Source organism: Nannospalax galili, unplaced genomic scaffold (assembly GCF_000622305.1).
Source record: "Nannospalax galili isolate Female #2095 unplaced genomic scaffold, S.galili_v1.0 scaffold10, whole genome shotgun sequence".
NCBI classification, from domain to species: Eukaryota; Metazoa; Chordata; class Mammalia; order Rodentia; family Spalacidae; genus Nannospalax; species Nannospalax galili.
In genome coordinates, this window is record NW_008331140.1 from 11084704 (window position 1) to 11096603 (window position 11900).

The following is an 11900-nucleotide window of genomic DNA, read 5'->3' on the forward strand; positions in this document are numbered from 1 at the left end:
CAAGGCAGGCAGAACTGTATGAAATCAAGGCAGCCTGTTCTATGTAGCAAGTTCCAGGGTGTGTGTGTGTGTGTGTGTGTGTGTGTGTGTGTGTGTGTGTATTTGGAGCTGGAGAGATGGCTCAGCGATTTAGAGTACTGGCTGCTCTTGCAGAGACCAAGGTTCAATTCCCATCACCCACACAGCGACTAACCACCGTCTGTAACTCCAGTTCCAAGGGAACCTGTCGGCTTCTTCTGACTTCCATCGGCAGTGCATGACTCGAGTGCACTTACATACATGCAGGCAATACACTCACTCATACACATAAAATAAAAATAATAAAGATGTATAAATAATGCTTGATTAGCTGAATGTGGTGGCTCACTGATGTAATCCTATCTCTTGGACAATTGATGCCTGAAAATCACAGGTTGAAGGTCAGCCTCAGATACATATAGTGAGTTTCAGGGCAGCCTTTGTTACCGGAGAGAGACTCTGTCTCAAGAAAGACATTTTGTTTATTCTTTTGTGCATTTGTGTGTGTGCCTCTGTGTGTGCACACATGCATGCATGTGTGGGGAGGTCAGAGATGTATGTATGTCAAGTGTTTTCAACATGGGTAGACCAGATATCCAGGGTGATTATCTTCTTCAATTGCTCTGACTTCTTTTCTGAGGCTGTCTCTCATTGAACCTGGTGCTCGCCAATTTAAAATTTGACTGAACTTCCCGGCCAGCAAGCTGCAGGGATCATCCTGTCAATGCTTCCCTGGTGTTGGAATTACAGGTGCATGCAGCTTGCCCTGCGTGTGCTGCGGATTCAAACTCAGGCACTCAAGATTGTGCAGCCAAGCACTTTACTGACTAAGCCATCTCTTTATTCTGTTTCTTTTTTATTCAAATTGAAGTTTTACTTTGAAACTTCTTGAGACAGGATCTTGGTCTGTAAACTCACAATCTTCTACCTCAGCCTCCCAGCTGTTATGATTACAGGTGTGTGGCTCCATACATAATATATTCCAAAGCATCTTAATGAAGTAAACAAAGTTAAAATTTAGATTTTAAAATCTGCGTCTTGAACTACTACTATTTTAGAATCCTTGGAATTATTTAAACATTTATTGAGTACTCGTTTTATTCCTAGCACGATGAAAACATAAAGACAGCATAGAAAATGTAGAGCGGGGGTAACAGCACTACCTTGTCATACTTCTTGCTCACTGCCCTGTCATACTCTACCTTCTCTCTCTCCTCTTCCCCTTCTCCTCACTCTCTTCTACTCTCCCCTCCACTCCCCTCTCCAGTCTTCTCTTTCTTCTCCCCTCTCCTCTTCTCCCCTTTCCCCACTCCCCAATCTCTTTAGCTTTTGGTGCTAGGGATAAAATCTAGGGCCTTGCACATCCTAGGCAAGCAATCCAATACTGTGTTGCACCCCCACCCCCAGACAACCTGTCTTTGAAACTTCTCTTTCATTTAGAGCTCTGATCTGGAAGTGTTTTTACTGAAAAATTTGTATTTTTTTCCTTTCTTTCATTTTAGCTCTGAGTAGTCCAAATATGGACATAGCTTCTTCCCCAAATATTGGACTTCGACGTAGTGGTCAAATTGAAGGTGTTCGACAAATGCATAACAATGCTCCTCGTAGTCAAATGGCCACTGAACGAGATCTCATGGCATGGAGCAGAAGAGTGGTAGTAAATGAACTAAATAATGGGGTTAGTAGGTGAGTTGATAGGAACATTCATAAGAAAACCCAATACTATAATTTTAGCAAGTTAATTACTTTGCTAGCCTGGTGACAAACATTTTAATCAAATTGCATCATATATTAGTTTTTCCATACTGTTCTAATTAGTTCATTCCATAACGAATACTTAAATTTACTCGGCTTTGAGGTGCATACCTTGAAAAATACTGAAAATGCATTATTTCCATTTAATGAAGTTATAGTGCAGGTTAAGATAAGAATACAAATATTAAGAACAAATGACAGATCATATGTCAGTGTGAGTGGTATATGGACTCTGTAATAGTGATTCCAAGGATAAAGTCATCAGCCAAGTATTGGGATAGTATGAGGCTGCAATGTGGATGTATTTAGAAATGCAATTTAAATAGACTCTGCTGGTAAAATACTTTATTGGGATAACTTCAAATCTAGAATCACTATTATTATTTGTGATTCTAGTATTAAGAGTGTTGTTATATAACACTATTCCTGGGGAAACATGAAGAGACATCTCCTCAGCCCACAGAGGGAACCGATGATGGAACAAAGATACCACCAAAGTCCGACTTGGTGAACCAATGAGTTTTACTGTGCTCACTTGTAGGCATCTGGGCACAGGGTTACCAACACAAGCAGAAATGACTCTAATGTAGCTGCATCACCAAATGCCCACCCCAGCACAGATTACAGCTCATGAAAGCTGGAAGGAAGCCTGGAGCATACTGCACAACCTGTAGCAGATCAACAGGTTGGAGAGTGTCTTTTCCAGATAGCTCACTTGTGCTGAGCTGCTTCCAGCCAGCATGACTGAGCTACCTCTTTTCAGGCAGCTCTGCTGGTATCAGAGTCTTCTAGGCAGCTCATCTCGTCTGCAAGTATCTCTCAGTAGTCCTTACTGTTTAGGTATGCTGGGGGCAAAAGGGGTCTAGTAGATCTTGTCAGTTTTTTGACTTCCTGAAGCTATTGAGTTATTTCCTGAGCTTAAGGAACTTCCCTGAAAGGTGGAATGTTTCGTCTCCTTTTAGAATATCTTGTGTCAAGTTCCCTCCAAAATGGAAGGTTTTATCTTGGAGGCTATTTCTGCAGAGCACTGTAAATCTAACATTTACTATGATACCAACTTTAGATAGTCTAAACAACTAGGAATAGATAAAAAATATGTATGTGACGGAACAATGTAAAATGTATTTTCTACAACTCCTCCTAACCAAGCATTTTTAACAGATCAGCCAACAAATGGCAAGAGTTTCAATATTTTTCTCTTCTGCCATGGAGTAAAGAAAAAGACTAATTTATGAGTATTGACCCCTGGCAATAGAACATTTTGAAATATGTTTTTACTTAAAAGTAGACATGAAAGCAGAGACTCAGATATTTGCACACTACTGTTCAATGCAAATTATTCAAAGTGAACAGATGGAGAAAAGTAATTAAATCTTAACTAGAAATTAAATGGATAGACAAATATGGTATAATTATATGATAGTTTTATTTGGCCATAACAAAGTCATTCCAATAACTATTATAATATGAATAAACTTTGAAAATATCTTGCTAAGTGAACGAAGCCATACACAAAAGGACAAATGTCCTATGTCTCCTCCACTTACTTAAAATATTTAGACTAGGCAGATCTGGTGTTAAGAGCCTGGAGGAATGGGAAAATGGGAAGTCATCACTTAGTAGTTACAGAATTGATCATTGGAGTAGTTAAAACCATGAGAATAGGTACTGGTAATGATTACATAACATTCTGAATATACTTAATGCCACCTAAAACTATTAAAATGCTAAATTTTGTATTTTAAAGGTATTTATGAGGTCTGATGTTTAAACCATTGGTGTATTTCTTACTGATGTCTTTTATTACCTTGACCTGTAATTTGTTATTAGGGTGCAAGAAGAATGTCGAAATGCAAAAGGAGACATAGAAATTAGTCTTTATACAGTTGAAAAGAAGAAAAAGCCATCTTATACTATCCAAAGAGTAAGTTTACTTTTATAGTACTTTGGGATACAGTATCTGTAAACACCAGTTATTTGAAAGGCAGCAGTCTTAAGAAATTATTAAAACTGACGTCTGCTTTTAGGGAACCTAGTTTTGAACCTCCTGTCTGTGTAATCCAACCAAAATTAAACAAGATTGTCTCCCCAAAACCTAAGAATAATTTTCATTTTAGGATGTAAGTATTAAAATATCATTTCTGTGTGCTTAAAGTAGAACCTTAAACATTTTACCCATCACTCATCACAATGTGAAACAAATGCTATATACTCTAGGCAAAAGGCTGCTAAGCTCATGGATGAGATCCTATCTGTTTTTTGTTTCATTTAATTTAAATTTGTTGGAACACAGTCACACTTATTCTTTTATATTTTGCCTTTGTTTTTTTATGTTATATATGAAGACAGAGTTGAGTACTTGGAATAGAAATTGTGTAACCTAGAAAGCAAAAATGCTTACATTCTGACCCTTTACCCCAGACTCATTTCAGACCTACCTAATCATGTAAGAGCAAAACCTGATCTATACATTGAGAAGTACTCGATTCATTTTCTCAATGGAACCTGCCTACAAGGTGTAGCATATGACTATATTAGGTATATGAAAGCTTATTAGGTATATGAGAAATCATTAGGTATATAAAAGCTTGTTAGGTATATGAAAACTTATTAGTACTTCTCAGGTTTACCAGTCAAAGGGCATCAGAACCTAAACTTTTTATTTTCTTTTCCTAGTTGCAACTCCTCTCTAAACTAAGGTTAATAATAGCATCTTGGATGATTTTCATTTTTTAAAAATGAAAGTTAAGCAGTGGTTTCTGAATTTTAATGATTTAATTTTTCAGTATCAATAGACAAAAATTTTTGTAATTATATATATCAAAATATTCTTACATGACTCTGATGTCTGCTTCAAATATTTGTAATTTTTTGTAGCTTATTTAATGTTTTAGGGATTTCGAATGAGTACAATCCATGGTTCTATTTTTTCTTTCCTCCTTTGCTGATTTATAAATTATCAGATTTATCCAGGACTGCTAGAATTTAGTGTAGGCCTATAGGCTTTATATATATACATTGCAAATGAGAAAAGCCAGCTTTGGTTGTGCATGCCTGTAATCCTAACACTTGGCAACTGAGGTAGCAGAATATCAGGTTCGAGGCCAGTCTGGGCAACAGAACAAAATCAAACAAGCCAGGTGTGGTGGTGCATGCCTTTAATCCCAGCACCTGGGAGGCAGAGGCAGGCGGATCTCTGAGTTCAAGGCCATCCTGGTCTACTTAGTGAGTTCCAAGCCAGCTTGGGGCTACAGTACCCAAACCTGGGTCTTCTGTCAGAGCAGCCAGTGCTCTTAACCACTGAGCCATCTATCAAGTCCTTTTTACCAGCATCTTTGATTTGATCTCAGTTTTAAAAATGAGAAAATCATCACTATTGGTGGAAAATTAGTTATATATGTTATAATTATATATTTTTTGTTTATTTTTGATTTTTTATATATATTTTTATAGAATTTCATCTTTCAAGATCTGTTATCCTTCTCTTTTGCAGAATGATTATCAACCTAGCTGTGGACGGGCTTTACGGAGGACACAACGCAAGCGTCAGCATACTTACCAAACCAGGTCCAACATAGAGCATAATTCACAGGCATCATCTCAAAATTCAGGTGTACAGGATGATTCAGACAGCTCATCAGAGGTTAGATGTCCGCTGTTACTCATTTGATATGTTTTTTTCCTGGTCTGTTCTATCCATTTAGGTTTACTTTTTAAAGTCCCTTAAATAAAAGATCACTTAAGAGGTTTATTCATTAATCAGAAACTTAATACACAAATTTATGTATCCTATTAAGTTCTTTCTGATTTCTACCTCAGACATTATCATCACTAGGATATCACATCTGCCAGGAAAAGCTTGACTTTGTGACAGTGAGGAAAAACATGTAAAAGGAAATCTTCCTAGAAATGGAAAGAAGTGAAATATAAAAAGTAGATATAAGTCAAACAATTCCAGAACATACCTGTTTTCTTTCATTACTGACTTCACCAATTGTGGAGATCATTGAGTGTTGATTTTTCTCAGACCTGCCATTTTCATGACTGTAAAGAAAGAATAAAGCAGTTCTTATTTTCACCTTTGTTCCCTAATTCTATCGTTCCCTTGACAACATTATCTGTTAGGTACATAATGAAGATTTTATTGTACATTAACATTATTTGGTGTTCCCTTCTGCCATCCACAGTCAAAAGTAATTCTTTTAGGTATCTCTGCTTTTCTACCATGAGGCTCTTGATCTCTTAAAAATAGTCTTATATTAGAGAGATGGCTCAGTGGTTAAGAACACTGACTGTTCTTGCAGAGGACCCAAGTTCACTTCCCAGCACCCACATGGCAACTAACAACCATCTGTAACTGTAGTTCCAGGTGATCCAACCCTCTCTTCTGACCTCCTCTGGCATTGCACTTACATACATGCAGGCTATACATTCATCCACATAAAATAAATAATAAATAAAAATTTAAAAATAAAAATACTCAGCAATACTTTTTAATGTAAATTTTAAAAAATTTTATGTGTATGAATGCTTTGCCTCCATGTGTATAAGTTCATCTATGTCATGCAGTACCCATGGAGGCCAGAAGAGGGTGTCAGATCCCCTATAACTGGTTGTTAGCTGCCATGTGGATGTTGGCAACTGTACCCAGGTGCTGTGCAAGAGAAGCCAGTGCTCTTAACCATTTCTCCAGCACCACGTGCAATATTTTCTAACCAATAATTTTAGTATTTAAGAGGATTATGAATATATTTGAGCTTAAGAAGTCTTTCTGAAATATCGAAAATATTTTATAGCAATAAAATTATATAATGGTAGAAAAATTTAAATACCTGGTAGGTTTATTTGTAAATTTAGAAACATATGTAGAAAAATAAGTATGTACATTTTAACTAGAATTGATGGGGGCTAATTATATAAATCAGATAGTTATTTTCTAATTAGTCCTATACTACCTAATACTAACCATATATTTTAACTGCTGTCTCATTATAATAGGAAGATGATACTGTTGGCACAAGTGATGCATCTGTAGAGGACCCCATTGTTGAATGGCAAAGTGAAAGCTCTTCCAGGTAGTTTTAATGGTTTTGATTTTAGTCAAATTATTCAACATTTAAATATAAAATTATGTTTTTGTAATAAATTGATAAAACTAAAGGTTTTGTTTCTTAATGACTGCCAATATATTCTGTGATAATCACTACTGATTGCTTGGTTCCTTAATATCTATAAAGTAATGTTCTTTTTAAATTCAAGATTCTGTATCTTGGCAACTTTATATATTTATTTCTGTTTTTTTGTTTGTTTGTTTGCTTTTTTTTGGTCTTTTTGAAGCAGGGTCTCCCTGTAGCTCCAGCTGTCCTGGAACTCACTATGTAGAACAGGCTGGCCTTGAACTCACAGATATCCGCCTCCCTCTGCCTCCCAAGTGCTGGGACTACAGGCGTGCACCACCACACACAGCTATTTCTGTTTTAAAACAACACTTTTCTTCATTTTGGTAACAAGATAACATGTTTATTTTTAAGCAGCTTTGTGGTTTAGAAATCTCGTTATAGTGAATTTAATATTAGACATTATTCAAGAAAATTTTCATTAAAATCATAGAGTGATCAAAATTCTGTATTGTTTCCTTCTCTTTCAGTCCATGTCATGTATAATACTATTTGATAAGAAAATGATCAATTTTCAATTATAAACTAAAACCACACACTAATAATTTTGATTTATTTACAGCGATTCATCAAGTGAATATTCTGATTGGACAGCAGATGCTGGAATAAATTTACAGCCTCCAAAAAGACAAACCAGACAAGCAACACAGAAAATATACAGTAGTTCTGAAGAGGAGAATCTGAAGTCTCTGGAAGATAGGCAAAAGAAGCCTAAACAGACTAGAAAGAAGGTTTGTAACTATATAGGTTGTTTGGTTTTATTTTTTTTGTGTGTGATGTTAAATAGTGACATTTGACTTTTCTCTAATAATTACATTCCATCTGAGAAACTAAGTAAATAAAAGTAAATTGACTATAAATGTAAAGCATTTTTGAAATTTTTCTTTTATCAAGGGTAGGGGTTAAAATGCCATTATTATAATGTATCGGTTAATTAAAACATTAATAATTGTTAAAAATGTAGCACAGTCCTACAAGAATAAACCATTGTAATTTAAAATGAGTATCATCAGTACCCATCAGAAATTTGTCTTCTTTTTTACTCATATGATGGAAGAGTACAATAAATTTGTAAAGGTCTTCTATTCCTTTGTGTTTTATTTCATCCCATTATGCTTTCTTTCACCCACTGTAATTTCATGTAAGGGAAATAAAGCATCCATCTACATAGTTCTTTGAATTTTATCCTGTTAGTTTATATGTTAATATTGTAACAAGAGTATGCTTTTCCAATACTTTCTATTATAAAAAAATTGATTACAGTTATCTAAAAGCCCAGGAAATCTATATGTAAATGGAGAATGACTGATACCACTAACACATGAGCTCTGTGCAATCTTTTTTTATTATTTTTTTAAAATTTTTGAATTTTTGTGGATTAAAATTTTTAAAAATATTAGTATACAGTCTTTATCTTCTTGTATTAATATACATAATTGTCTTCTTTTTGCCCCCATACTAGGGATTGAACCTAGGGCTTCACACACAGTAGGCAAGCACTTTATTGCTGAGCTATATCTTCAGCTCTTTTATATACTTTTTGTTTTCAAATAGAATCTTGTTTATTTGCCCAGGCTAGCCTTGAACTTGCAGTTCTTGTCCCTGAGACTTCTGAGTAGCTGGGATTAAAAACCTAGCCCACATTGGCCCGAAACTCACTGCCTCCCACATACTTGGATTAAAGGCATATGCCACCATGTCCTGCTGAACTTTTCTTTTTTATTAATTAATTAATTAATTTGTTTTTGTTTTTGTTTGAGACAGGGTTTCCCTGTAGCCCTAGCTGTCCTGGAACTCACTATGTAACCCAGGCTGGTCTCAAACTCACAGAGATCCACCTGCCTCTGCCTTCTGAGTGCTGAGATTAAAAGTGTGTTGTTTCTTTTTATTTTATGTGTATGTGTGCTTTGCCTACAGGTAGGTAAGTGTGCCTTGTGTGTGCAGTATCTGCAGAGACCAGAAGAGGGCATAAGATCCCTTGGAACTGGCATAATGGATAGTTGCTAACCAACATGTGGGTAGTGAGAACCCAGCAGAGTAGCATAGCAAGTGATCTTAACTGCTGAGCCATCTGTCCATTCCCTCAACTTATCTTCTTGATTATTACTATTGTATTACTAATATTTGAATGGATGTTCTAGAAAGATGAAGAGTAAAAGATTAGGTGCTATATAGTATCAAGTTATTGTCTATAAGATAAAATTGAGCTACTTGGTTTTATTTATATAAAATGTAATTCCAACCGAGAATGGTGATGCACACCTTTACTCCCAGCACTTGGAAGACAAAGCAGGCAGATCTCTGTGAGTTCAGGCAAGCTGGGGCTACAGGGAGACCCTGTCTCACAAAGACAATATATATATAATTCCAAAGGGAAAATGTTAAAAATTTGCATGCATTCAATTTGTTGCATGTAACGTGTTATTTCTAATAGTTTCTATCTGCTATTTTCATACTACTATTCATGAGTTTGCACTTGTGAACTCTGTTTTATATAAATACTGTAACTGCTTCTTTTAATTTTAGAAAGGTGGACTTGCTTCTATAGCAGGTGAGCCCAGTGAAGAATGGTTTGCCCCTCAGTGGATCTTGGACACCATACCACGGCGTTCCCCATTTGTCCCACAGATGGGAGATGAGGTACTATTAACTGATAAGACCCCTTTCTCTTGGTGGGTGAAGAACACTAATATTACTCAATCTTAGGAAATGTATACTGTTTATTTTTATTTATTTGTGTGTGTGTGTGTGTGTGTGTGTATCTGTGTGTGTCTGTGCATCATGGAAGAGGGGGCACATGTACCACTGTGCATGTACTTAGGTCAGAGGAGAACTCTGTATATAATAGGTTCTCTTTCCACCTTTTACGTGGGTTATAAGGTTCTGGGGATCAAACTGAGGCATCCCCTAGCTTGTACAGCATGTGCTTTTTCCCCACTAAGCCATCTTGTTGGCTCCATAAATTTATGTTGTTAATATTGTTATAATAATATATATACTACTTTAGTTTTCTTTGTTCAGTTGTATATTTCTTTGGGGGGGTCTTTTTTTGAGACAGGGCCTTCTTATAGCCCCAGTTGGCCTGGAACTCTCTATGTAGACTAGGCTGGCCTTGAACTCACAGAGATCCGCCTACCTCTGCCTCCCAAGTGCTGAGATTAAAGGCATGTGCCACCATACCCAGCCCCAATTAATACTTTTTAAATTTCCTTCTCCTGTCTTATTGCTCTAGCAAGAGTTTCAAGCACTATGTTGAAAAGGAGTGGAGATAGTGGACACCCTTGTCTGGTTCCTGATTTTAATGGGAATGCTTCCAATTTTTCTCCATTTAGAATGATGTAGGCTGTGGGTTTGTTGTATATAGCTTTAATTATGTTGAGGTATGTTCCCTCCAGTCCAGTTTCCTCTAGGGCTTTGAACATAAATGCATATTGAATTTTGTCAAAAGCCTTTTCTGTATCTGTTGAGATGGCAATGTAGTTTTTGTCTTTGAGTCCATTTATAAGATTAATGACATTTATTGACTTGCATGTATTGAACCAGCCCTGCATTTCTGGCCTAAAGCCTACTTGATCACGGTGAATGATCTTTTTGATGTGTGTCTATATGCAGTTTGCAAGTATTTTGTATGACTTCATAGTATTGAGTAGTATTAAGTTCCTATAGAAGTACTAATACTGTTAAAAAAATACAGCTTGATAAAAAATATGCTAAAGCAGGCACATGCAGCTCAGGATAGCTATGAATACGTTTAAACACATTTGTATGTGACATCCTGTTCCATTTTCAAAGAGTTGGGCACCTTTGTGCTAAAGGATAATTACTTGTTTTTGTATGTAGGAGTATGCCATTTTGTGTTTAAATCCTTCCTATTGAGATTGTAATTGAATAAATACAGATATATTTATGATTAGGTAGAGAAAAAGTAATTACAACCAGTTAAAAGTAAATACTAAAACTAAATAGTACCCAGTTAAAAAAAATTGATATCTTATTGAAATGATGGCAATATTGTAATTAAAAATGTTCTAGTTAGTTGAATAGTTTCTGATATATTGATTTATTCACCACATGTTTGCACAACATTTTTCTGTGTATGCTGGGGATTGAATTCAGGGCCCACATTACTGCCTAGATAGTTGTTCTACCATGGCACTGTACTCTCAGCCCCTGCACACCATGTTGAGTTCAAAATTAATAATGGGATGTAATATTGTCATTGCAGTAATAGAAAGAACAAAGCCAAGCAGATAAACTTAAAAACTCTAGGACCAGTACAAATTTGGCCTAATAATTAAGTCATTATCTGTTACAGAGATCTAGCAAATATGGGTATCAAATGACTTTATGAATAAGCTATTACTTGCTGAATTTGTTTAGGGATTATTAAAATGTTTCTTTTTATTTAGGTGTATCTTCTTATAGGTGTGTCTTACTGTTTTTGAACTTTTGGACAGTGCTTATTTGTATGACTGTGTTCATAAGCTTGTTGTGTTTAATCCTCTATTACAAAATTTTTAGAAAACTTTAAAATTTTTGACAGACCTGACATCATAACTTATTATACTATTGCCCATTTTTGACACATAAAAAGGCTATAATAAAGTTAAATGTGTCACATAGGGCTGGGCATCTGATAGACACTTATTTGAAATTCTGTAATAATTGCCATCTGTTACACAAAGAAGCTTCTTTGAAAAGTGGTGAGAGGTATACTTGTCTGTAAATACTAGTATACGTATTTGGCATACAGTAAGAAATTATGTTTGTCGGGCTGGAGAGATGGCTCAGCAGTTAAGAACACTGGCTGTTCTGTCAGAAGACCCGGGTTTGAATCCCAGCACCCATATGGCAGCTAATAACTGTCTGTAACTCCAGTTCCAGGGGATCTGACAGCCTCTTCTGTCCGCTGCGGGCATTGCACAACACAGGTGCACTTACCTACATGCA

General features: G+C 35.9%; 1 protein-coding gene across 1 annotated transcript in view; it reads left to right on the forward strand.

Annotated features, from left to right (window-relative positions):
- Window positions 1–11900, forward strand: part of Brwd3 (bromodomain and WD repeat domain containing 3) — a 163415-nt gene that overhangs the window by 111382 nt on the left and 40133 nt on the right. Inside the window, exons 19-24 of the mRNA XM_008822671.3 lie at window positions 1521–1704; window positions 3604–3697; window positions 5267–5416; window positions 6772–6848; window positions 7513–7681; window positions 9477–9590. Coding sequence (XP_008820893.1) covers window positions 1521–1704; window positions 3604–3697; window positions 5267–5416; window positions 6772–6848; window positions 7513–7681; window positions 9477–9590 — 788 coding nt within the window. The remainder of the gene's footprint in view (window positions 1–1520; window positions 1705–3603; window positions 3698–5266; window positions 5417–6771; window positions 6849–7512; window positions 7682–9476; window positions 9591–11900) is intronic.